Below are 26,708 nucleotides of genomic sequence, written 5' to 3'. Positions count from 1 at the left end.
TATTCATGTATTACTGTACAAATACACATTCATTACGTATTTATGTACGAGTACATACTGCTTACGTATTTCTGTACGTATAAATACTATTCAAATGTACATACTGTCTCAGTAAATAATAATTACTGAGTTACCATTCCAAAATTACTTTTGACATTTACTGAATGTAATTTACATTTACATTTACTGTACGTAAATAAAATGTACATTTACCGTACGTAAATTACTTTTTACATTCACCGTACGTAAAAATAAAATTTTACAATTTTACTGTGTCGGAGTCACTGTTCACGCGCCGCCGCACGCGCCACCTCCGGCAGGCCGCGCGTGGCGCTCACGCGCCACTCACTGTGGCAACGCGTGGGGCACACGCGCCGAGCCTAAGGCCGGCACGTAGCACGCCACCGCCGCCCCAAAACCCTTCTCCTTTCTTCCCCTCTCCTCCCTACGTCCTCACGCCGCCTCCTACTCCCTCCACGCACTCCCACGCGCCGCCTAGAGCGGCGGTAACCCCTCTCCTTCATTCCATCTCCGATCTCCAACATCTCAATTCCAAATCATCCAAAAATTCACACAAACATCACAACAATCAAACTATACAAATCCCTCACCTCGATCGAAGCTCGAACAGTCGAATTCGTCGCCGATCGTGTCGATTCCTTGAGGAGGTGTGTCGTCGCGTCCCCCCATTCGTTCGTAGGTGGTGCAGGGCTTGAGGGGTGATGGAGGCGCACCTGCGTTGCACCCTAGCTTCGTCGAAGGACGACTTGAACGGCGGCGGGTGTGTTGCAGAGAACAGAGGAGATTGATGTCGATCCACGGCGACGAAGGGAGGCGCGTCTTGCCCTGGAGAGGATGAAGTCGAGCTAGTGATGGAGTGGCGACCGACGGTGAGAGGCACAGAGGTCAGAGCTCGTCCGATCGTGGCGGGGAAGTTTCTGAAGGAGGGAGTGAGGGTTTCGGGGAGAGAGAAGAGAGGGAGGCGGAGAGAGTGAGGAGAGAGAGAGGGATTTCCACAAATGGAAACCCTAATCAGAAAAAGTTCTTCATATACTCGTTTCCAAAATTGGAAAACCAACTTCCGACGTTAATAATTTCCACGTCTGACGTCCGATTTGAACGCGTCACATACTCACGAACTCGTATCGACGAGCTCTACAACTTTCGTGAAGAAAGTTTTCGCAAACGAGCGATGGAATAAAAGTTAATATATAGGTTGCGGTAACGTCACGTTTTTTTCCGAATTAAACGTTCCGAGAACGTTTCCGTTTTTCGTTTCGTAACGTCGCAAACAATCACATTCATTCTAATTAAATTTCACAACTTTATAGAATTTCAAATCAAACCAAATATTGTTTTGAAAAATAGGGTTATTACAGTGCAAAAACTTACAGCCCCTACCAGGCTGCCAGCCGTTCAACTCCTGTTGTATGGTATAAAACGATGTACCCCATACGAAGTCCTTTACCTTGCATCCTTGCCCAAAATGTAAAATAATAAGCATAAGATGTTAGTGGAATAACCATGTAACCCTAAAACAGAAGCTATGCAATCGCACTGCACACTATGATATAGTTCAATACAATTTTGCCCCGAGACATAGTTTACCGCGGGTGTCCAATATTGTTGTCACATTTGTGTTATCTAATCACCTTAGTGTGTGACATGTCTCATACAGCCTAGCGTTTCCAAATCGAATAGTTTCATACCAATTTGGCAAGAAAACATAAGTTTAATACATTAACTAGTTTGGACAATATGACATGCGTCTCCTACAATTTGGCGGGTTTACGCAGTTTTGGTGCATCACACATCAAACGGACTCATCTTATCGACACAAACACTTAGAGTTATTCTGTGTCCTACGAAAGATAATTTTGGAAAAACAAATTATTGAAATATTTGTACTTTTACATAATTGTCATTCTGTTTGTGTGTGAGAATAAAATTATAAAAGAACATATTTGACTGTTCACAGTTTAGTGAATTTAAGTGCTCGCTTTATTTATAGTAATAGAGATAAACCGTTAATCATTCTATACCGAACTTAGGATTTTCTTAATTTCATTCCAAACAAAACGTAGCACAAAGGGTCCTCCAATCATTCTCCACTGTAATTGAACCAACCCCAACTGGCCGGGACGAGTTTCAAATTTCGGGTACAAAGACGTGAGTTGTCCCCTTTTTTTCAAAACTCATACTCCGGGTCCCAACTGTGACCCCCGACTTTCTCTTCAACCATTGGAGCGTCCCCTCCACTCTCCCCACCAACGCGTGGCACCGCACATCCACTCCCGCAGTATAAAACCCCGAAAGTTCCCTTTAGGTTTCGGCCTCTTCAGAAAAGAGAGATAAACCCAAATCGTCCACTCGCTTTCTGAATCTCCCTCCCTTTTTCTTCTTCTTTTTTTTTCTAGGGTTTTCGATTTCCCCCAAAAAAAATGAGTAGCAACAAAGGCGAGTTCGACATGTCCGACCTCGGCGCCTCCCTCCCCGCCGCCGCCGCCGGTACTACTACTTCTCTTTTTACTCCGCTCTTGCGTTTTTGATTTAGGTTGAGCAGTTGCGATTTCGTTGAGTTTGATTTGGTTTAGGTTTTCGTGACTGTAATTGACTTTGAAGCCATGGTTTGGTTTTCTGTGTGTAGCTCTCAGTGCGGAGGATCGTGCTGGTCTTGTTAATGCTCTCAAGGTGAGTTTGATTTCGTAATTTTTAGTTTTGAAGTGGAAATGTGAGCTTTTGTAGTTGTGGTGATGATCGTGATGTGATTAGGTTCAGTTTGCTAGTGGAAATTGGAAGTAATTTTTGTTTGAGCTTTTTGGATGATTGTGTTGTATATTTGAAGTGTTTTTGTATTTTGAACTTAATTGAAAACGGAATGATGTGTCAAAAGATGCAGTGATTTTGTTTATCGGGTTCTTTGAGTACTTAAATGCTACTGTGACTTTTGCAGGATAAGCTTCAGAGCTTGGCTGGACAGCATTCCGACATATTGGAAACTTTGTCACCGACTGTCAGGAACCGAGTTGATGTGTTGAGAGAGATGCAGGTTGGTCTGCTTTCAAACTTGCACAATCGTGGTTATATCTCATAAGCAATTTTTATTGTTGCTTTGCAAATAAATTGTAGGGTCAATAGTAGTGCTTTTTTTTTTAATCCAAGAGCTTAAGGGTTCCTGCGTATTTTTTATTTATTTTGTAGAGCCAACACGATGAGTTGGAAAAGAAGTTTTTTGAAGAGAGGGCTGCATTGGAAGCCAAATACCAGAAGCTCTATGAACCTCTTTATACAAAGGTATCGTGGATTCTTAAGAGGCACTTGGTTCTACTTTAAACATGTTGCCATCATATTATATGCTCTATGATGTTCTTGCAGATCCTTGTTCCAAATTAAACTGAGATTGTTGTGTCTGAATCGGCTTGAATGTGATATGAAATGACTATGTATGCCTGTCTGATTAATATGATGGTTGATTGCAGAGATATGAAATTGTCAATGGTGTAACTGAAGTTGAAGGAGTTCAAGTTGAATCTGCAGTGGACCAAGGAGGCAACGCCACCAAAGGTACTTCTCAAAACTCACAAGTCAAATCTCGAATGACATATTCATTTCTATCAACTGTGATGTTTATTGTATATGTTATTGTAGAGAAAGGAGTGCCTGACTTCTGGCTCACGGCAATGAAGACCCATGAAGTTCTTTCTGAGGAGGTGGGGAGACTTTCTAATATGTTTCTTGTGTATTATATTTGATACATAAAGTGCTACAGTTGAATATATATGTACTGGAACAGATCTCAGAGCGTGATGAAGGGGCTCTGAAGTACCTCAAGGATATCAAGTGGTATAGGATAGACGAACCAAAAGGATTCAAGCTTGAGTTTTTCTTCGATGCCAATCCTTATTTCAAAAATTCTGTACTGACAAAAACGTATCACATGATTGATGACGATGAACCTATTTTGGAGAAGGCAATTGGGTAATTCTATTAATGCTGCTATGAAGTATATGATCTTTTTTATTTACAAAATTCTCTGTTTCTGAAAAGTTGGGCTATCTTATCTTAAAGGACCGAGATTGAATGGTATCCTGGAAAGAGCTTGACACAGAAGATCTTGAAGAAGAAGCCAAGAAAGGGGTCAAAGAATTCTAAACCCATAACCAAAACTGAAGACTGTGAAAGTTTCTTTAACTTCTTCAACCCTCCTGAGATCCCTGATACTGATGAGGGATTTGATGAGGAAACTGTAAGTTTGGCTTCAAGCAGAAACAAGTCATCAACTTATTTAATATTGATGTGACCAATTGTTCTAAATCTCTTTGATGAAATTAATGTCAGGCCGAAGAACTTCAAGGTCAGATGGAGCAAGATTATGACATTGGGTAGATTTTCTTTTACTTTTCTCTAATGAATCTATTCTGTTAACTTTGACATTCCGCAATCTTCCACAAGATATATTGGTTAATAAAGGTGTGTGCACAAGTCTGATTAGCTTGTTCCATGAGTGATTATATAGCGCAGTTAGTTTGCAAGTTACAAACATGTGCAAATAGAGATGAAGATAGATTGGCTATCTTGGTTCTACAACTCTTGCATAATGGGGTTTATATCCTTCTGTATGAATAAAGTTGTATGAGTGTTTATACACTGTAGCTCTACATCCTATTCCAATGTGTCAAATGCTCGTTGTCAATATATTTGTATTTTATCTTTGTTAATATTTCCACTAACATGTTGCTGGTGTGATCTGTAGTTCAACAATAAGAGATAAAATCATTCCACATGCAGTGTCATGGTTTACTGGGGAGGCTGTTCAGGATGAATTTGAAGATATCGAAGATGATGATGATGATGTAGATGAGAATGAAGATGAAGACGAGGAGGATGAAGATGAAGAAGATGATGATGATGATGATGAGGATGATGAAGAAGAGGAAGAGGAAGATAAAGGAAGGAAAAAGGTATTTGTATTCTGGCTAGTCTATATTCATCTTTTATGATGTAGGAAGATTATATTGAGTTGCCAATAATTCTAATACTATCCTCTTTCCTTTGTTTCATGGATTTCTGCAGCCATCTACCGGAGCTAAGGTGAGATGATATAATATTGCAATGTCTTTTACTTCTGTTTGTTACAGTAATTTTCATCCCATGGTGTTGATAAGTTCTATTGGATTTATTGCAGAAATCTGTCAAAGCACAAGGAGCAGAAGGTGGCGAGCGTCCTCCAGAGTGCAAGCAGCAGTAGTGACGATTGATTTGCGTAGATGAGCTTCTGTAGGTGTTCTGTTTCTTGAGAGTTCAGTGTCCATTATTCAGCCTTGGTAGTGTTGGGGAAAATTATTGTTGGTGACCTCTGAGAAAATCAATTGATTTTGTTGGGGATGTTTTGGGCCGGCTGGTGCTGTCTTGTGTGTATTAAAACCACCTTAAGTATGTTGATATTTACATTCAGCACGTTTTTATAATCTTAAGTGGGTTCTTTGGTTCCAGTTATGTTTTATGCATTTCCACATTCTATTAAACTACGTTACGTTTTAGTCGTTTCCTGAACGCAAAATTTGGTTGGTGACTGGATAACTTATCTTTTGTGACCACTATCAAAGAAAACTTTGTTCTGTTGCATAAGATCAACTCTAACAATAAGTTTTATTTGAAGGTGTTATTTTCATTTTACAACCTCCTTATTGCACTATTCATGAGTAGTTGAGTACTATTCAACAATAGGGTTTTATAAGGGGTGTTAAGTTCAATATAGTTGATTATATATATATATATAGGAGAATTTTCAGGTGCGGATGTTTGTACTTTACGTAAGGTACGGATCCGTCGATTCCAGCGACGGCAGGCTGCAACGGCGGGGCGGACCACGATAGCCGCACTTCTCACTTTTCGGTGGTCTCGTTTGTGCCGGTCGAAGCTCCAACGGCGGCCGAAATCGTGAAATCGCCGGAATCTGTCCAGAAACTTGATTTTTGCAGATTCCAGCCACCGTGGATTGCCATCGAGTTCCGGCCGGCACAGACGAGATCGTCGGGAGGTGGGTAGTGCGGCTGTGCTGGTCCACCGCGCGACCGCGCCGTTGCGGCCTGCCGTCATCGGAATAGGGACGTCCGCACCTGAAAAGGCATATATATATATATATGATTGTTTGTGTGTTGTGTTCAATATAATTATAATTATAAGACTAGCTCCGCTGTTGCTTGTGTGATTGTTCAATATAACTTCACTTGTTTTCTGTAGAGTTAACCATATATATGTTCAATATAACTTCAATCTTCCTTGTCGAAATTTGACCATTTAAATAAATAATTTGGCTTGCCCTCGAGATTTGGTGTCTTATTACGTGAATGATTCCTATTGAGAGTCCCCCATATTAACTTATTAATGATACTATAGACAAAAAATGCAGTCATTGTTTAAGACAATCAAATATTATTACAAACTTACAAGATGCTGCGACACATCATGCGCTGTGAGATTGCCATTGTTAATATTTATTATCAAGACTAACTATTTCTGCTTCAACTGCCCTACATATAAAATTACCTGCAGCCTGCAGGCGTCGATTGCCTTAGCTTCCCAACCCTCACAGAACCATGGCTATACGGATGATAATCTCTCTTCAGATGATCATCTTTCTCATTTCACTATTGCTTTCCTTTGGAGCTATTGAGCTTGAAGGTTCCCACTATGCTTGCAGCAGCTTTCAGACTTTGGAACAACCAATTACATGCCAAACTAACGAGCCTTACAGAACTGGGTATCATTTCCAGCCTTCCAAGAATTGGATGAACGGTATGTATATGTATCCACAGACATCTTCTCTTCTCTGCTCGATCTGATTTCCGTTTAATTTGCATATTCTTTAGCTACCCATCTTGTCCTTGTCTCAGATTATTATTGTTATAACTCTTACAATACGCTCTTTGCTTCTTGTATTTTCATATGTTGACTCGATCTAATTCTCGATATGCACATATATATGGGCGTGCTATTGATTTTGGAACCTCACAGATCCTAACGGTCAGTTCCTCTATCCCTTGGTCTTACTTTTTACCTAATATTTTTATTTTCGTTCATTGTTTTTGCAATCGTATTTTCGTGGTATGGTTTCCAACCAATATATACGATCGATCATAACACAAAATTGCTATACATACAAATTATCATCTTTTTCCTAGCACTCCTTACACTTAGTAATGCTAAGAATAATGCTTTTTTTGGTCTGTGATGGCAATAATGAAATTGGCAAATTTGTATTGGTACCCAAAGTCGCATGACTCGCATCAACCCATTAATATTGTGAAGATCGATAATCATTTCAGACCCAACTTTGTATATTATCCATGTGTTTCTCGGTTACTTTAATTATTTTTGGCCACATGTACACCCTTGTGCTAAACTCTTGTGGTTGTATTCTTCAGGGCCTATGATTTACAAGAATGTGTACCATCTTTTTTATCAATATAACCCAGAAGGTGTAGAATGGTCACCCAGCATTGTTTGGGCACATTCGTCATCAACCGATCTTGTCAATTGGACACCACATGATGATGCCCTTTACTCATCAGAACATTTTGATATTAATGGTTGTTGGTCGGGGTCTACTACAATCCTCCCGGGAGGGAAGCCAGCCATTTTCTACACCGGATTTAGCTCCGATAATGAGCAAGTTCAAAACTTGGCATTCCCCAAAAATCTCTCTGATCCATTTCTTAGAGAATGGGTTAAAATCCCACAAAACCCACTAATGATGCCAACCCAAGCTAACCAAATAATTACGGACTCATTTAGGGACCCAACCACTGCTTGGCTAGGATTAGATAATAGATGGAGAGTAGTCATTGGAAGCAGGACAAACAAAACTGGCTTAGCTATCCTGTATACAAGTGATGATTTCCTCAATTGGACCATGGCAAACCATCCTTTCCATTCAGCAGAGGAAAATGGAATGTGGGAGTGCCCAGATTTTTTCCCAGTTTCAAAGAGTAGCCAAATTGGTATTGACACATCAACAAATGGTCCGAATGTTAAACATGTGCTCAAGGTTAGCTTGTTTGATAAGGGTAAGGAGTACTACACAATTGGGACATATAACTTGGACAAGGATATCTATGTGCCCGATGAAGGATCAGTGGAAAGTGAATCGGGTTTGAGATTTGATTATGGTAAGTTTTATGCATCAAAATCCTTCTTTGACAGTGCTAAGAACAGGAGGATCTTGTGGGGCTGGGTTAATGAATCCTCAACTGCCCAAGATGACTTCAAGAAAGGATGGTCTGGACTCCAGGTATAACATGTCTATCATAAAAACTTTTATTATTTAGATAACCTTCATTGTTTCTACATAATTCGTTAATACTCGTATTATTTGAAATTATTATTATTGTAGACTTTTCCAAGGACCATTTTGCTAGATAAGTCTGGGAAACAATTGGTCCAATGGCCCATTGAAGAACTTGAAAAACTGAGAGCAGAGCATGTAAAGATGCCGAGTACTGAAATCATTGGAGGAGCGCTACATGAAGTACTTGGAGTTACAACAGCACAAGTATGTTTATTTCTTAAACTTCAATATCATGTTAATGCAGGACTAATTTTATAACCATTGGCCTTTGTTGGTTCATCTTCGGTTTACAGGCAGATGTAGTAGTTACATTTGAGATAAGTCATTTGGAGAAAACAGAGGTGCTAGATCCAAGTTGGACCAATCCCCAAATTCTGTGTAGCGAAAAGAATGCCACTGTTAGTGGAAGTCTTGGACCGTTTGGGTTGCTGGTTTTGGCATCAGCAGAGTTACAAGAATACACAGCAGTCTTTTATAGAATATTCAGATCTCACAACAATGACAAATATGTGGTGCTCATGTGTAGTGATCAAAGCAGGTATATAAGTAATATAACCATGTATGTTTAAGCACAATTCAAATTCAAATTTGCCTCCATTAACTATTTTCTTGTTTCTTATCTTCATAGATCGTCCTTAAATGAAAATAATGACATGACAACATATGGAGCATTTGTAAATGTGGATCCTGTTCATGAGAAACTATCACTAAGAAGCTTGGTAAGTTAATGATTTAATTTCTCTTCTTTGTCTTTACTTTTTTTCGTTTATAGTTTATACTTCGCTCATATGATATTAAGCGCATTTCAAATGCTGCAGATCGATCACTCTATCGTAGAAAGTTTTAGTGGAGAAGGTAAGACGTGCATAACAGCCAGGGTTTATCCCACATTGGCCGTTAATGCTGATACACACTTACATGTTTTTAATTATGGAAGAGAGAGCGTAAAAGTCACAGGAAGTGCATGGAGCATGAAGACTGCAAACATTAACCGATCAGGACAGAAAGAGATTAAACGAATAGAAGATATAGTCAGCTAGTATTGTTGGCAGGAGCTGGAGAAAAACATGTGTGGGATATTGATTATTGTACGCTTCGATCATTTCTAATGTCTAGTACTGAATAATATTAATTGAGACCCATATAATTTGTGTTTTCCAGTTTTTGTTGTAGAACGAGAATCTGAAAACAAACAAGAATGTAGACACGTGTACAAATAAAATATAATTTATTGAATATTAAGCGCGGGGTTACAATTTTTGTGAACTCCTCTGATTCTATCTCCGTATATGACTTGGCTCAAGGGTGACGTGCACTTAATCTTGAGAATTGAGTTTGATTTGGATTTGGATTTGATGAAGAACGAGCGATTTGACCGCTTGATGATTCTTCGTAGACTTGAGTTTGGACTTGGATTTAATGAAGAACGAGCGATTTGGTGGCTTGACGATTCTTCGTGGATTTGATGATCTTCGTGGATTTGATGATCTTCGTGGACTTGAGAGATTTCGGGATTTGTCGAAAGTGATCTTGCTCAAGTGATTTTCTCTCTTCTTCTCAAGTCTCCCCTCTTCATGTTGAAGGGGGGTATTTATAGTGTCAAGGTTTCTATTTTGTAGAATATTTTAATGACACTAAAATAATAAATTCTTTAATTGTATAATTAAATCAATATGTATTTTCCGATTAATTTAAAATTAGTTATTCTCATAATTAAATTAAAACAGAAAATAATTGATTTAATTATAGCCGTTAAAGAATTTATTAATTTAATCAAATATCCGATTACTATTTCGAATCGTTAACGACATTCAATTTTCAATTTAAGTCGGAATTACGTAACTTCGATTACGATCATCCATTTATGTGCTGACACAAGTTTTATTCGGATCCGCACCAACTTTGTTGACTTTTAGGCCACGTGTGTAATTTTGTCGAGTCCTTAGTCGATTTAATCATTTAATGAAGAGATTTACTTCATTAAATTTCATGTGTCTACAAATGTCCTCACTTCAAGTCGTGCTGCAGATATGTCGTCGTCACGTGCCGAAAGCGCAGTTTGAAGTATGCACTTTGATTTGGAGAATTTATGGAACTAGCTTCCGAGGCTCCGTAAATTTCGCAGTAATTTTTTTATCTCCACTTTTACCATAGGATGTCTGACAACTTGTATTCCTTAGCATCATCAAGAAATTCTTCAAGTCCAGGTCGTAAGGGTAAATTAGACATCAGATATTCATCAATTGCAGTTTTTTTTTAAATTTCTTCTCAGTAGTGGAACAATGAAGGCCAACCAATCTGATTAAAACGCATTTATTTCTCGTTGACAGCACACTTCCATGTGGGGAACATGAGAACAATTTTTGCAGAACATTTTTTTTCACAAATGATTCATTATTAGTAATGGGCAATAATGAAGGCCAACCAATCCGATTAAAATACATGATCACTATCTCTCTCTTTTTCAACAGCCTTGTTCCAGTCTGTAATGCACTCATCATACTTTCCTAGCTCACAAATAAATAACAATGTGATTCAACAAGAACGAAATGCCCTCATCATCAATCTCATCAACAAAGACAACAGCAGAAGTAGAGAACAATGGCAGAGATCATGCATCATTAACAAACCTCCTCCATAGGTACAGTAGTTTTTTTTGAATCTCTCTTGACGTTTCTTTCTTTTTGATGTAGTTGCTGGTGGCTAAGATGCATCGGTTGAACTCTGAGGTGGTAGCGGGAACTGGCGGCGCCGGTGTCGGCGACTTAACCGGCGTTGGAGAAGATTGAAGTACGAAAGTATCGACCGGAATCTCCTCCTCCTCAGCCATCCTGTCAAACTCAACCGCCAGCTTCTTCACAAGCCTCTTCCCTCTCACCCATGGATTTCCACACTCTCACCAGGAAGGCTCTCCAAGCTTTGTGCAAGTAGAATAGAGGCTCTCCAGGCTCGTCATGGCCGATTCTCTCTCGGCTCTTCCACATGTTCAAGGGCTTGAAGAGTTATTGAACCAATCTCCAGAGAGAATCATGATTGGATCAGCAAGTGTGCAGCTAGGACCACCACTTAGGCGTGCTGCGACGAAGAAAGGGGGACAAGATTGGAGAGAGTGTGGAGATTTTTTCTTCTCCTTTTCTCTGTCTTGGGGTTTGAGAGAGAGAGAGAGAGAGGAAATGTCGGCCACAAGTGTGAAAAGAAAGGAGAATCAGCACATGGGAAGGTAGGCTCCGGATCGGCTCATAATTGGCTCGGCTTCGACTTGACTCCCTTGGCTCGGCTCGGCTCGGCTCTGGCATTTGATCTTTTTTTTTCGGTCATGGACCGATTTTTGACTTTTTTTGGTATGATCATGTTCGGATTTTAACCTTTGGATTTTTTTTATTGGTTTGACTTTAATCCTTCTTTTTTTTATAGGATTTTGACAACAATCTCAGAGTCGCAGTCAATCTAGCCATTTGACTACTCTCGAAACACGTTGATTTTTTTTTTGCGGATTTGAAGAACGTAAACGACCTAATTGCTTGACTGTTCTCAATTCATAGATTTGACAGCACTCAATAAAAGCATTTTAGGCTTTACGCATCACATTCACTATGGCGGCTTTCAAGAGTCTAAAGAACGTAAACGACCTAATCGCTTGACTGCTCTCAATTCATAGACTTGACAACACTAAAAAAAAGTGTTTTAGGCTTTACACATCACATTCACCACGGTGGCTTTCAAGAGTGTGAAGAACGTAAACTATCTAATCACTTGATTGCTCTCAATTCAAAGACTTGACAGCACTCAATAAAAGCATTTTAGACTTTACGCATCACATTCAACATGGCGGCTTTCAAGAGTTTGAAGAACGGGACGATCACTATCCTCGACGATGTTGAAGATGAGCAACATGATGGCACCACCTTAACCATATATCCCTCTCTTATTGGGCCATTCGCTTTTAAAGCTCCATTTTATGGCAACTGAACTCTCTTATTGCAGTGGACTTACGTAGTGAATCGCCAGGTATCCAGCTTCCAAATGCCCAGGTTAGGCAACGAGGTGCTAAGTTCAGACGTTTGTAGAAATTCGCTTGATCACGATAGCCCAAGAAATTCGACAAAATAATTTTGATCAATGTCAGTCTATGCTTGAGTCCCTTGAGAACTTAAAGGAAGAACAACAAAAGCTAGAGCAGACGTTGGACTCGCTAGATGCAGACCTTTTTTTTTCTTCACGATGGAAGACTTGTTGATTTAGAACAGAAGAAGTGCCAAATCCGAGAGATTCCAGAACACAGAGCCATCTTTGAAGGACGTCGGAGCAGCTTCAAGTCAAAGAAGAAGTGCCAAATTTGAGAGATTCCAGAACAGAGTGTCAGCTTTAAAGAACGTCGGAGCAGTTTCAAGTCAAAGAAGAAATGCCAAATCTGAGAGATTCCATAACAGAGAGCCAGCATTCAAGAACGTTGGAGCAGCTTCAATTCAAAGAAGAATTGCCAAACCCGAGAGATTCTAGAACTGACGCAATAGAGATTGAAGAGGCAAAGAAGTTACGAGCCAGTTTTGAACAATATCGTAGTAGCTTCAAGGGTTTGACCTGGATATGATAGCTGACTTGAATGATCGAGACTTGCTTATTATATATATATATATATATATATATTTTTTCAATCAAACCCTTATATTTTTTTTAATGTGACTGAATTTAAGATTGTTATTCTCAAGATGCCTACGTATCCTTCTAAAGAAGGAATCAAGTCATCACGTAGTTCAAGGGTTTTTTTGTTTTTGTTTTGTTTTTTTTTTGTGCCTCGTGCAATTTAAGCTCATGCAGGCGTGGAGCATTTTTTTGTCTTATGCAGTTTAGGTTCGTGCAGACTTGGAGCATACTTTGACGTTTTCAAGCATGGTACTTCTTCAAGAACTTGCCGTTGATGGGACCGATCCTCATACCGTCTTCCGCCACAATGTTTTAAGCTCTATTAGTGTAAACTTCTCTGATCAATCACCAACATCGAGTCTCCATACACTTCAAGACTTTGGATTTCAATTTCTAACGCTGTTTGCAATCCCATGATCAAGGCTTGGTACTCTGCGACATTGTTGGAGCACAGTTCCCCAAGAGTGAAAGAATAAGGCAATATCTGTTTTTGTGGAGAGACAAAGATAACACCAGCCTCTACTCTGTCTGCCCTAGATGAGCCATCGAAAAACATCTTCCAACTAGGGATGAGCTCTGCAAGGAAGACTTCCTCATCCGGGAATTCTTCTGAGATTTCCCAATCCGCTGGAATAGGGTGGTCTGCTAGGAAGTCGGCCAACGCCTGTCCTTTCATTGCTTTAGCGGCCACATACGATGTCGTATTGGTTCAATAATAATGCCCACTTAGCCATGCGCCCGGTTAAAATTAGTTTAGATAATATGAACTTAACTGGATCGGCTCGCGTCACCAAGTGTATTGTGTAAGCTTGCATGTAATGCCTCAACTTTTGAATGGCGAAGACGAGTGCAAGACAAATCTTCTCTATCGGCGGATAATTGAGCTCAGGTCCAGTGAGAGTACGACTTAAGTAGTACAAGGCTTTCTCTTTTTTGGCTTCATTTTCTTGGGCAAGAAGGGCCCCAAGTGATCTCTCTTGAGCCGCGATGTAAAGGATAAGAGGATTCCCGACGATAGGTGCACCCAACACCGGAGGATTCACCAGGTATTTCTTTATGCTCTCAAAGGCATTACGACAAGCTTCATGTCATAAAAATGGAACATCTTTCTTCATGAGTCGACTGAATGGTTGGCAACGGCCCGTCAGGTTTGATATGGACCGTCTGATGAAAGCAAGTCGTCCTTAGAGGCTTTTCAACTCGCGCAAAGTTCTTGACTCTGGCATTTCCTAGATGGCTTTAATTTTGGAATGGTCTACCTCAATGCCTCGGTGCTTCACGATGAATCCAAGAAATTTTCCATAACTGACGCCGAAGGCACACTTCAAGGGATTCATTTTTAACTGGTATTTGCGTAACCTGTCGAACACTCTTCATAGAGCTTGCAGGTGATCACTTCTTTTCTTTGTTTTGACAACCAAATCATCAACATAACATTCTACATACTTGTGCAGCATGTCCCCGAAAATTTTCTGCATAGCGCGTTGGTTCGTTGCACCGGCATTTTTTAACCCAAATGTCATTACCTTATAACAATAAATTCCTTTGGGAGTTCGAAATGCAGTGAGTTCCTCATCCTCAAAGGCCATCCTTATCTGGTTGTAACCTGATGATCCGTCCATGAATGACAAAAGCTCATGCCCGGTTGTCGCATCCACCATGAGCTCTATGTTTGGCAGAGGGAAATCATCTTTTGGAAATGCCTCGTTCAAATCACGAAAATCTACACAAACACGGATTTGTTCGTTCTTCTTCTTGACAGGAACAATGTTTGCGATCCACTTGGGATACTGAACCTCTCTAATGAAGCATGTGGCAATCAACTTATCAACTTCTGCTTCAATTTGAGGAATAAGTTTTGTTCGAAAGCGTGTTTTTGTTTACTTGGTCGGCCGAGCCTCTGGTTTGACAGCAAGTCGATGAACTGCTACCTTTGGATCCAGGCCGGGCATTTCTTTGTACGTCCAAGCAAATACATCTTTGTACTCGAGCAACAGATCAAGATGTTCTTTTTCTTCTTCAGAATATAAAGACGCACTCACAAAAATAGGTCTTGGGTCTTCTATTCCCAAGTTAATCTCCTTAAGTTCGTCCATAGTGGCTTGCCCCCCGTCTTCAAGTTCTAGAGGAGCTTCGTCTACTTCAATTTCATAATCTTCATGATCGTCTTCCTCTACGGCATCTGTTTCTGCCACGGTGACATGATAAGAGGTTTTGAAAATGTCATCATTATCGAGGTTGCTGGTGTTGCTATCTCCTTTTTGGCCAGTGAATATGATGGTATGTTGCTTCACTTTGAGTTGATCTGTGGAATCCACTTCCAACACACAATGCCTCTTCATTCGTGACGGGATACGACTTCAAATTTCTTTGCTCTCCGTTCGACTACAAGTTGTTTTCCTCTTGCATATCTGTCGTTCCTCAGGTGCTTGGATCATTTCCAACGCAGGTTTTCGCGGAATGAGGTTTGACTTTTTCTTATCTTTGTCTGAACTTGACATCCTTTTGAATACATAAGGTCGAGTAGTTGTACTACCGATGTGATTGAAGACTGAACCTCTACTTGCTGTCATGTTCACACGGTCAAAAACCGACACCCTTGTGATTGATCCTTCAATGTGTTCAGATGTTGCTCTTCGGAAACCTGGACGAATGCGATCGAATGACAAAATGCAAGGGGTTGATTGAACCTCTTGACTCTTCTCTTCAACAACCTCGACACTGATATGTTGCACATTGGCTCGCTCCGCCGTCCTCCTTCCTGAAATTCTGATTGGCTTGCTTGAAGTGAAACTGAAACCAGCTTTAGAAGAATCAATTGTTGCCCCTTGCTCTCTTAACTTCTTTTGCGGCTCATCAAGCTCATGCGCCATCTTTGTTGCAGTTTGGTCGTCCTTTTTGCTTGATGAACCAAAGTCGTATCTAGCCTTTTCTAACAGCTTGTATGCGTTAGGATCGAACCCTTCACTTGTTATTTTCTTGGGAAGCGATCCATGTTCAGTCTTACCTTGGATTGGTTTGACAAAACCCTTTAATGGCTGCTTTGTGGGATTTCGGTTACTCACCTTTATTAATGGCAATGTTGACTCCTCCTTCAACAATTTCACAACATCCTCTTCTAATTTTCGTGGGCACTCTTGGGACTTGATCCCCACAAATGGAGACTCTCCCTCCCCTCGTCTAGATTTCGGGACATAGCGAAGAACTGGAATGGCATGGCTGGCTTTTCTTTCCGCAGACGATGTTGCCACTTCAGATGAGACTTTTTGCGACACTTCACCATGAAGCTCAATGTCTTTTGACTTGGCATCGTTCTCCCTAAATTTAGTGGCTTTTCCCGTAGAGGGTACTCCGACCGGAAAGACTTCTTTCATTGACTCCTCATCTGTGTAGAATTTAGAATCCGCAAAGTATGATTCAGCTTCAGTGAATGGTTTGGTATCTCCTATTACGGTTTTCAAACCTCCGTGATAGAACTTGAAGCATTGGTGTAAAGTGGATGGCACGATGCCATTTTCATGGACCCATGGTCGTCCCAACAACAAGTTGTACGAGGTCTTCACATCAATGACATGGAACAAGGTGTTTGATTTTAGCTCTCCGATATCCATGTCTAGTTTGATCATCCCTATCGCCCTCTGTCGTCCTTGGTTGAAACCTTGGATCATGAGACGACTTCTTGATAACTCATCAACGTTGATGTCGAGTTGAGACATGGTTGACTTGGGCATGATATTTACTACTGACCCTCCATCTATGAGCATGCGATTCAACTTCCGCTCTCGCATGTACCCTGTCACAAAAAGAGGCCGATTATTTGGCTTAGAGCCCAATTGGAGGTCATCATCTGTGAAGTGAATGGTATCACAATATGCACCACACGCGCCACATTCATTCATGCTTGTGGAGTGTGTTCCGACGTTGACAAGCGACTCCACAAGCGTGCATCTCGTTGATTTTGGCAATTGCATCAAGTCAGAGAGGCTAAGTTGGAAAGGTAGACTCTCCAATTGTTTCAACACCTCATTCTTCTTTAACACTTGACTTGCACCTATTTCTCTTGCTTCAGGCTTCTCGTCTTCTTTGGAGCTGACTTCACAACTTGTGGCCATTGAAGTGACATTAGGTTGTTTTGTCGGCAAGTGTTCTTTTGACAAGTTCCGGCGAAGAGGCTTCCATAAATATGGAACAACTTTCGTCTTAAAACGTCCGCGTCCGTTCTCCACTCGTCGTGGGGGTGATTTCTTATGGCTTGGTTGGGCAATCAGTGAATTTGACATCATACCTCTGCGAGTCCTTCTCCGAGTGACCAATATCCATCCTTCATCATCGACATTAGAGGCAACTTGGAGGATAGGCGTGGAAGCAGGATATTCTTTAACTTCTTTGGTCTTCTTATGTTCGTGCGCCTCATTTGTGAAACAGAACGGTGCTTTCATTGGGTGAAAAAGGGAGTGAAACTGGCTCGAACGATCCAAATGTTACGGTAGTGCAATTAACTTCAGCAACGTCGTCAACGTCCAGCTCAATCTTCCGTTGCTTGGCGAGGTTCATTATCAAATCCTTGAGAACAAAACACTTCTCTATAGGGTGACTAACGAAGCGATGATATTTGCAATACTACGGATCGTTGACTCGATGTATTTCTTCTGGACGTTTGCACTCCGGAAGCTCTATTATCTTGTTTTCGAGCAGATCCTCTAACATGCCCGCCATATCAGATTCTGGGAACAGGTACGTCTTTCGCTCCATCTCCTTTAATGTGCGTTTACTCCTATCGTAGGTTCAAGGAGGTTCCACCTTATTGAACTCTTTCTTATCCCGCGTAGAGATCTTAACCGGTGCAGTATTGATGACCATTGATTTCTTGGAAGGCTTTTTCACAACCTTCTCAAATCTGCTTCCGAAGGCTTTGTATTTTCGTTGATCGATCAAGGTTTCATTCTTTCCCTTATGACTTGCCGTGGGCTCGAGTAGCCAACTCTTCAAAAGAACGAGGCTTGATTCCTTGCAAGATGTATAACAAATTAAAGTGCATGCCTTGGATGCATATTTCAACGGCTAACACCTCTGACAGTCAATCCTTGCAATCAAGGCTAAGTGAGCGCCATCTATTGATGTAGCCGATTGCGGGTTCATCATTCCGTTGCTTCGTGTAAGTTAGCTCTATCATGCTCACCGTCCACCTTGTATTATAGAATCGATTAAGGAACTCGCGCTCCATTTGGTCCCAACTGTCAACATACTCCGGCTCTAAGTCTGTATACCACTCGAAGGCATTTCAATTCAACGAGCGAACAAACTGCTTGACAAGGTGATCGCCTTCTGTCCCGGCGTTACTGCAAGTCTCCACAAAGTGGGCGACATGTTGCTTCGGGTTCCCTTTACCTTCAAATTGTTGGAAATTTGGTGGCTGATACCCTAGCGGCATCCTCAAGCTGTCGATCCTCTTCGTGTAAGGTTTGGAGTAGGTGAGGGAGTCACGAGAATGACCTCCATATTGAGCCCGAATTGAGTTGGTGATGATGTCCTGCAATTGCTGGAGTGATAAGGAACCAAGCGAGTCACCATCGTTCTTGGACGTTTCTCCATTTTCATTTACTTTGCTCATACCAGGCGACCCTTTGGTGGAGTTCTCATCATTGTGATCTTCCAAGCTGCTATAGAGCTCAGCGATTTGCACATCATTTTCTTCAACCGTTCGGGTGAGCTTTTCGACTATCTCCAATAGATTGGAGAGTTGTTCCTCGATTGTGGATGCCCCCGTCACCAAGAACTGCGCATTGTCAGAAGAGGATTCATACGACATAGGATGAAAGTTATCGCCATCTTCTTTGGGACTTTCATGGTATGATGCCGTGCTTGATTCGTCATCAGAGAAAACGTCTTCCAAGATAGGGCCATCACCATGAACGGGTAGAAGAGATTGCTCATTTGGCTCATTCTCTTTTGACACTTGCTTCTTCCCACTTTGAGAGGCATGTGTTATTGCTCCCAGACTCTCCAAGGCGATGACTGGTTGACGAGGCTTACTAGCAAGTGCCATAAATGTCGTGGGTTGAGCTCTAGCCATGCTCCGGGTGACAAAGGCAATCGGTTCACTCTTTGATTTGGAGGATGTTTGTTTGGACTTCTTGAATGGCTCGGCCACTCCGCTTGACCTCGTGGTTGTGGACTTGGATTTCTTCAATGGAACGGCTTGGTTGTTCTTGGAAGCCATCACACAAACGAAAGATTTCTTCGGAGAATGAGATGAGAGTCCAAAAATGTCCCACTGGGCGTGCCAATTTGTAGAACAAGAATCTGAAAACAAACAAGAATGCAGACATGTGTACAAATAAAATGTAATTTATTGAATATCAAGCGCGGGGTTACAATCTTTGTGAACTCCTCTGATTCTATCTCCGTATATGACTTGGCTCAAGGGTGATGTGCACTTGATCTTGAGAATTTGAGTTTGATTTGGATTTGGATTTAATGAAGAATGAGCGATTTGGCCGCTTGATGATTCTTCGTGGACTTGAGTTTGGATTTGGATTTGATGAAGAACGAGCAATTTGGTGGCTTGACGATTCTTCGTGGATTTGATGATCTTCGTGGACTTGAGAGACTTCGGGATTTATCGAGAGTGATTTTGCTCAAGTGATTTTCTCTCTTCTTCTCAAGTCATGAAGGGGGGTATTTATAGTGTCAAGGTTTCTATTTTGTAGAATATTTTAATGACACTAAAATAATAAATTCTTTAATTGTATAATTAAATCAATATGTATTTTTCGATTAATTTAAAATTAGTTATTCTCATAACTAAATTAAACAGAAAATAATTGATTTAATTATAGCCGTTAAAGAATTTATTAATTTAATCAAATGCCCGATTACTATTTCGAATCGTTAACGACATTCAATTTTCGATTTAAGTCGGAATTACGTAACTTCGATTACGATCATCCATTTATGTGCTGACACGAGTTTTATTCGGATCCGCACCAACTTTGTTGACTTTTGGGCCACGTTTGTAATTTTTTCAGGTACTTAGTCGATTTAATCATTTAATGAAGAGATTTACTTCATTAAATTTGATGTGTCTACACTTGTGTAGTGGAAAGGTCTATATATCACACCTTGAGTGTGGTTGGAGAAACCCTAAGCATGGCCAGATTACGTATAAGCATGACCTAACGGGCTAACGTAAATAATGCGGCTGCTAAGGATACATCAAGCGTTGGAGAACCCTGCTGGTGACTCGTCCTTAGACCTAGCTAAGGATTCAAGCAAAAGAAGACAAAATCACTCAGTTTTCTCTTTTAGAAGTCAAGACAAGCTCGCTTCTCACTCACAGCCCCTACAAAAACCTAGCGCCGTCCACCATGGCCACACTGCCTCTTTCACGATCTCTCGATTTCCTCCTCACCCTATTTCATTTTGTCATCGTTCTTTCCGTTGTTATGGCTACCAATGATGTTGTAACAGCCAGTTTTGCGCACTCAGACGACCTTGTCCCTTGCTTCGGAGCCGTGCGACGGTCCTGCTCCTGATCCAGAGAAGATCAGCCTTGCTTCGAATCCGTGCGGCCGTCCTTCTCCTGATTTTGGGAAAATCGGTGGTGGTCTTGTTAGCGGAGCAAACCAATATATACTTTACCCTTGGCCGGCCTCTGATTCGTCGTACTGTTGATGCGACGACCTTACTTCCACTAGACGTGGCTCTTTACCCGATCTATTCGAATGCAGAAAAGAGGTCATAAAGTTTTTCTCGCCTCTTTTGATGCAGCGACACATATATTGGCGTAATTAAGGTCCACAGGCGGCGTCTGCATGGTGAAATGATCGTGGACCGGTGGCTTGGGTACCGTACCTTATGACGGCCGGTCTCTCTCCTATAGTACTGGTCGTCCCTCTTGATCGATTTAGGATTTGGGTGCAGGTTGCCCAACTCACACCTTTGTATGAGGAACCGGGAAACTGTACGTTGATTGGGATTCTACTTGGTGAATTACTGAACTACGACAAGAAGGACTTCATCTGGGCAACGTTCGTGTTCCCATCAAACACAACATTCGGGAGCCTATCATATTTGTTGGAGAGGTAGGTCATTCGATCTTGAGCAAGCGGTACGGTGTAGCCACTGTTGAAATTCGAAGTCCATAGCCTCCACGCACGGTCGATGAAAGTGCTGTGAACTCGTGTTTGATATTGAACCTGAAATGAAATGAGTCACCTCATGCAGCTACATCCAGTGGAACTGATGTGCACCACATAGAGCACACTACATTGCAAAAAAAAAAAAATTAAGACGACAACCTATGCAGTGTAATTCAGGTGCCATACAAGATAGAACCAGGGTTTTAGAGGGACACTGAATCGAGGTTACTAAAATCCACCGGCTCGTCCTCCTTGTTAGTAGAGATTTGACAACAAACGCGCTGCCATGGAAGACGCTGAAGCTTTCTAGATCTACTGCCATCGAACCCTCGCACAACTCTTTTTTCCACAACCTCTAACCTTAATTTTGCCCTAGGAGACAGAGATTATGTTAGAGAACCACAGTGTATTAATTAAATGGACTTCCTTCTTTTTGATTATAAGTTTATAACTAATCAAATATTACGTTTACTATTCCAAAAGAATGGATGGAATGATTATCCGATGAGAGAATTTCATTGTTCACAAGCACATTACGGTGAGTTCCACTTCCTGATAAATCGATTCATGTTAAACCTCTAATTAGGCGTATGTCATAAGGTTAGAAATATCAATTATTCTTTTCACTTTTATCAAGATTTTTAAATTGAATTACTGGACTGTTTCAATTTTGACTTAGGTGTATCCGTGTAAAACATTTATTATTTCTTCATCAAAATGCTTATAATATTATAAATATGCATAAATAATAGACTTCTTTGTAAATTATTTTCTTCCATAAAAAAATAAAAAATATCATTCAAAGATAGTTTTCACTGCTCTCTCCCTATTAAGGACACTCTAATCTTTTTCCTCAAATAATTACGGCCATTTTTTGCCCAACCATATTTTCGTTTTACCTAATATACCATTTTAACAAACCAATCTCTCTCTCTCTCTCTCTCTCTCTCTCTCTCTCTCTCTCTCTCTCTCTCATCGAATCTGAACCGCATAGTAGTCCACCATCGACTCGCGCCTCCATCCTGGCCAAGGCTGTTGACAGCCATTGAAGCCTGCCCTCCTCCATACTGGACACAATTTCCAGCGATCTTTGACTCAATTGAGCCACTATGCTCCCTTCTCGATATGGAAGATTTCATTTTGCTTGACAACTCTGATGTCCAGCCTAGTTTTAAAATAGTGATCCTGATTTGTTCTTGTTCATATGTCATGGCTTCAACTACAAATGCAGTGGGGTATCTCCCTAGTTAAGGTTTGATTTCAGAATGGCGGTGGGTGAGATAACAGTGGAGGCGGCTCAGAAGTTGGTGGAGATTTGTGGGGCTGTTTTTGAACACTTAGGCTCTAATTTGGGATCTTGATGGGGTGGTGAAGCTTGTGGGGTTGAAAGAGAGCGAGCATAGCCTGCATAGTAACTTTTGGTTGAAGGCATATTAGCTTTTGGTTGTATGCGCATAGTAGCTTTTGGTTGAAGGCATATTAGCTTTTGGTTGTATGTGCAGTACCTTTTGGTGGTAGGTGTAGTAGCTTTTTTTTAAATTTGAAGTAGCTTTTGGTTGCAAGTGTAGTAGCTTTTATTTTTATTGGCTGTATCTTTTGGTTGCAGTTATAGTATATTTCTAATTCATTGATAATGTCTTTTTGATGCTATGATAGTATTGTAGACACATAAAATTTAATGAAGTAAATCATTTTTATTAAATGATTAAATCGACCAAGAGACTTACAAAATTGCACACGTGACCCAAAAGTCAACAAAGTTGGTGCGGATCCGAATAAAACTCGTGTTAGCACATAAACGGATGATCGTAATCGAAGTTACGTGATTCCGACTTAAATCGGAAATTGAATGTCATTGATGATTCAAAATGATAATCAGACATTTGATTAAATTAATAAATTCTTTTACGGTTATAATTAAATCAATTATTTGAATCTATTTAATTTAGTTATTCTGATAACTAATTTTTAATTAATCAGAAAATACATATTGATTTAATTATACAGCTAAAAAAATATTATTATTTTAGTGTCATTAAAATATTCTATAAAATGGAAGCTTTGACATTATAAATACCCCTTTCAACATGAAGAGAATGAGACTTGAGAAGAATATAGAAAATCACTTGAGCAAAATCATTCTCGAGAAATCCCGAAGTCTCCTAAGTCCACGAAGAACCGTCAAGTTACCAAATCGCTTGTTCTTCATCAAGTCCAAATCTGAACTCAAGTCCACGAAGAATCGTCAGACTACCAAATCGCTTGTTCTTCATCAAGTCCAAATCCGAACTCAGGTCCATGAAGAATCGTCAAGCTACCAAATCGCTTGTTCTTCATCAAGTCCAAATCCGAACTCAAGTCCACGAAGAATCATCAAGCTACCAAATCGCTCGTTCTTCATCAAATCCAAATCCAAACTCAAATTCTCAAGATCAAGTGCATGTCACCCTTGAGCCCAGTTACATACAGAGATAGAATCACAGGAGTTCACAAAGATAGTAATCTCGCGCTTGATTATCAATAAATTACATTTTATTTGTACACGTGTCTGCACTCTTATTTGTTTTCAAATTCCCGTTCTACAAATTGGCACGCCCAGTGAGACATTTTTGGCCTCTCATCTCCTTCTCCGAAGAAATCTTCAAATTCGTTTGTGCAATGGCTCCCAAGAACAACCAAGTCGTTCCATCGACGAATCCAAGTCCACAACCGCGAGGTTAAGCGGAGAGGCCGAACCGGTCAAGAAATCCAAATAAACGTTCTCCAAATCAAAGAGTGAACTTATTTCCCTTGTCACCCGGAGCGTGGCTAGAGCTCAACCCACGACATTTATGGCACTTGCTAGTAAGCCTCGTGAACCAGTCATCACCTTGGAGAGCTTGAGAGCAATAGAGCATGCCTCTGAGAGTGGGAAGAAGAGAATGTCAAAAGAGAATGAGCCAAATGAGCAATCTCCTCTATCCGTTCATGGTGATGGCCCTATCCTGGATGACGTTTTCTCTGATGAAGAATCAAACACGGCATCATACCATGGAAGTCCCAAAGAAGATGATGATAACTTTCATTCTATGGCACATGAATCCTCTTGTGACAATATGCAGGTCTTGGTGACGGGGACATCCACAATCGAGGAGTAACTCCCCAATCTGTTAGAGATGGTTGAAAAGCTCACCCAAACGGTTGAAGAAAAGGAAGTGCAAATCGTTGAGCTCTATAGTAAGTTGGAAAATCACGATGATGAGAACTCCACCAAAAGGTCGCCTGGAAGGAGCAAAGTAAATGAAAAGGGAGAAGCGTCCAAGAACAATGACGACTTGCTTGGTTCCTTATCACTCCAGTAATTGCATAACATCATCACCAACTCAATTCGGGTTCAATATGGTGGTCCTTCTCATGACTCCCTCACTTACTCCAAACTGTATACTAAGAGGATCGACAACTTAAGGATGCCGCTAGGGTATCAGCTACCAAATTTTTAACAATTTGAAGGTAAAGGGAACCCGAAGCAACACGTCGCCCACTCTGTGGAGACTTGCAGTAACGCTGGGACAAAAGACGATCACCTTGTCAAGCAGTTTGTTCGCTCGTTGAAGGGAAACGCCTTTGAGTGGTATACAGACTTATTTTCTCAATCGATTCTATAGTACAAGGCAGACGGTGAGCATGATGGAGCTAACTAGCACGAAGCAATTAAATGATGAGCCCACGGTCGACTACATCAATAGATGTCACTTACTTAGTCTTGATTGCAAGGACCGACTATCAGAGGTGACAGCCGTTGAAATGTGCATCCAAGTCATGCACTTTGTTTTTCTATGCACTCGAAGAGTTGGCTACTCGAGCCCACAACATAGAGCTAAGTTTGGCAAGTCATAAGGGAAAAAATGAGTCCCTGGTTGACTAACGAAAAGACAAAGTCTTCGGAAGCAGATTTGACAAGGTTGTGAATAAGCCTTCCAAAGAATCAATGTCATCAATACTGCACCAGTTAAGATCTCTACGCGGGATAAGAAGAAGTTCAATAAGGTGGAACCTCCTCGAAGCTACGATAGGAGTAAACGCACGTTGAAGGAGATGGAGCGAAATATGTACCCATTCCCAGACTCTGATGTGGCGTGCATGTTAGAGGATCTGCTCGAAAATAACATAATAGATCTTTCGGAGTGCAAGCGTCCAGAAGAAATGCATCGTGTCAACGATCCGAAATATTGCAAATATCATCGCCTTGTTAATCACTTTATAGAGAAGTGCTTTGCTAATAAACCTCGCCAAGCAAGGGAAGATTGAGCTGGACGTTGACGACTAAATATATATACCGATCATATCGGCTAGTGTCAATTGATCCCGAGAAGTTTCCTTCATATAGTTGCTTCATAATGCGATAGTTTTATTCTATACCTAATAAAATATGTATGTATAATATTTTAATATTTAGCGGGCTTTTACGGGCTGAGCCGAGTTTCACAACTCTAATCTAAGCCCAGCCCACTACCACGAAAGTGGATTTTGGTGGGCTTTCTCTCGGGCCGGGTAAAAGCTCATCGGACTTGCAGGTCTCCGCGGGCTAAATTATGAGGCCTAGAGAAACTTCCCAGTGGGTCACCCATCCTGTGATTGCTCTAGTCTGAGTAAGCTTAATTTTGGAGTTCTCATCCCCTCCAAAGTCATTGAGCCCCCAAAAAACCTCGTGTTAGATGAAGGTGAGCATGTACATATAAGACATATTACCCACTCTCCGTTAGTCGATGTGGGATATTATAATCCACCCCCTTAGGAGTCCGACGTCCTCGTCGACACACTCGCACCACATGGCAGAGTGACTATGATACCAAATTTTCACATCCCGGGTCCAGCTCCGCCGTAACACAATATTGTCCGTTTTGGCCACTCTCTTATCTTGCCCTCACGATTTTGTTTTTGGGAGGTAACAAGCAACATCTCGGTGGGTCATTCATCATGGAATTGCTCTAGCCCGAGGAAGCTTAACTTTAGAGTTCACATCCCCTCTGAAGCCATTGAGCCCTCAAAAGGCCTCATGTTAGATGAAGGTGAACATGTACATATAAGACACAACACCCCCTCTCCGTTGGCCGATATGAGATATTACACGTCGGAAATGAAAGTGATGGTTTTGATATTTTTTGAATCTAATGGCAGTATGTAATTTTAATGTCTAAGATGAAAGTCTTTTTACTCAAAAGTGTCCTTATGTGAGTAAAAATGTTTGAGTGACATTTAAAAATATGAGTCTTCAGGTGTCCTTATATTTAATTGGCCCTCAAATGCTTAAAATGAATGATGTTTTCCTTAATTATGACATAAGTCAAGCTAAGTCAAAATTGTAACGATTTAGTGATTCAACTAATCTTGTAACATAACAATATATCTTATATATATATATCGATGACAATTTTTCAAGTAAATGACGATTTTTCCTTTCAGAAACTCTATTTTGCTCATATGTGTAAGGACACGTTGTTATATGAACAATTCCGTGTTTGGTAAAGAACTCTTGAAAGACACGATTCACATATTCCCCCCCCCCATTGTCAGAACAAAGAACTCGAATTGTA

General features: G+C 40.8%; 2 protein-coding genes across 2 annotated transcripts; both read left to right on the top strand.

Moving 5' to 3' along the window:
- The first annotated feature begins 2,352 nt into the window (after positions 1 to 2,352).
- On the top strand, positions 2,353 to 5,496 carry LOC126797841 (nucleosome assembly protein 1;4). The gene is made up of 12 exons (XM_050524572.1): positions 2,353 to 2,508; positions 2,648 to 2,691; positions 2,954 to 3,049; positions 3,202 to 3,294; positions 3,480 to 3,564; positions 3,649 to 3,710; positions 3,794 to 3,978; positions 4,069 to 4,246; positions 4,339 to 4,382; positions 4,754 to 4,961; positions 5,074 to 5,091; positions 5,186 to 5,496. Exons 1-12 carry the CDS (start codon positions 2,442 to 2,444, stop codon positions 5,246 to 5,248), a joined length of 1,143 nt encoding a protein of 380 aa, XP_050380529.1. The 5' UTR covers positions 2,353 to 2,441; the 3' UTR covers positions 5,249 to 5,496.
- Positions 5,497 to 6,559: 1,063 nt separating this feature from the next.
- Positions 6,560 to 9,510, top strand: LOC126798271 (fructan 6-exohydrolase-like). Its single transcript, XM_050525187.1, has 6 exons — positions 6,560 to 7,026; positions 7,428 to 8,293; positions 8,396 to 8,554; positions 8,644 to 8,888; positions 8,979 to 9,069; positions 9,169 to 9,510. The coding sequence occupies exons 2-6, from the start codon at positions 7,433 to 7,435 to the stop codon at positions 9,388 to 9,390; spliced, it is 1,578 nt and encodes a 525-aa protein (XP_050381144.1). The 5' UTR covers positions 6,560 to 7,026; positions 7,428 to 7,432; the 3' UTR covers positions 9,391 to 9,510.
- The last annotated feature ends 17,198 nt before the right edge of the window (positions 9,511 to 26,708 follow it).

This window comes from Argentina anserina, chromosome 6, assembly GCF_933775445.1.
Source record: "Argentina anserina chromosome 6, drPotAnse1.1, whole genome shotgun sequence".
NCBI classification, from domain to species: domain Eukaryota; kingdom Viridiplantae; phylum Streptophyta; class Magnoliopsida; order Rosales; family Rosaceae; genus Argentina; species Argentina anserina.
The sequence above is the reverse complement of the archived record's forward strand: the minus strand, read 5'-3'. Positions and strand labels throughout refer to the sequence as shown.

Coding starts and splice junctions, on each gene's coding strand:
- LOC126797841 (XM_050524572.1), top strand. CDS start 2,442: ATGAGTAGCAACAAAGGCGAGTTCGACATGTCCGACCTCGGCGCCTCC. Junction 3,565..3,648: donor AGGAGGCAACGCCACCAAAG/GTACTTCTCAAA, acceptor ATGTTATTGTAG/AGAAAGGAGTGCCTGACTTC. Junction 3,711..3,793: donor ATGAAGTTCTTTCTGAGGAG/GTGGGGAGACTT, acceptor GTACTGGAACAG/ATCTCAGAGCGTGATGAAGG.
- LOC126798271 (XM_050525187.1), top strand. CDS start 7,433: ATGATTTACAAGAATGTGTACCATCTTTTTTATCAATATAACCCAGAA. Junction 8,555..8,643: donor TTGGAGTTACAACAGCACAA/GTATGTTTATTT, acceptor TTCGGTTTACAG/GCAGATGTAGTAGTTACATT. Junction 8,889..8,978: donor ATGTGTAGTGATCAAAGCAG/GTATATAAGTAA, acceptor TTATCTTCATAG/ATCGTCCTTAAATGAAAATA.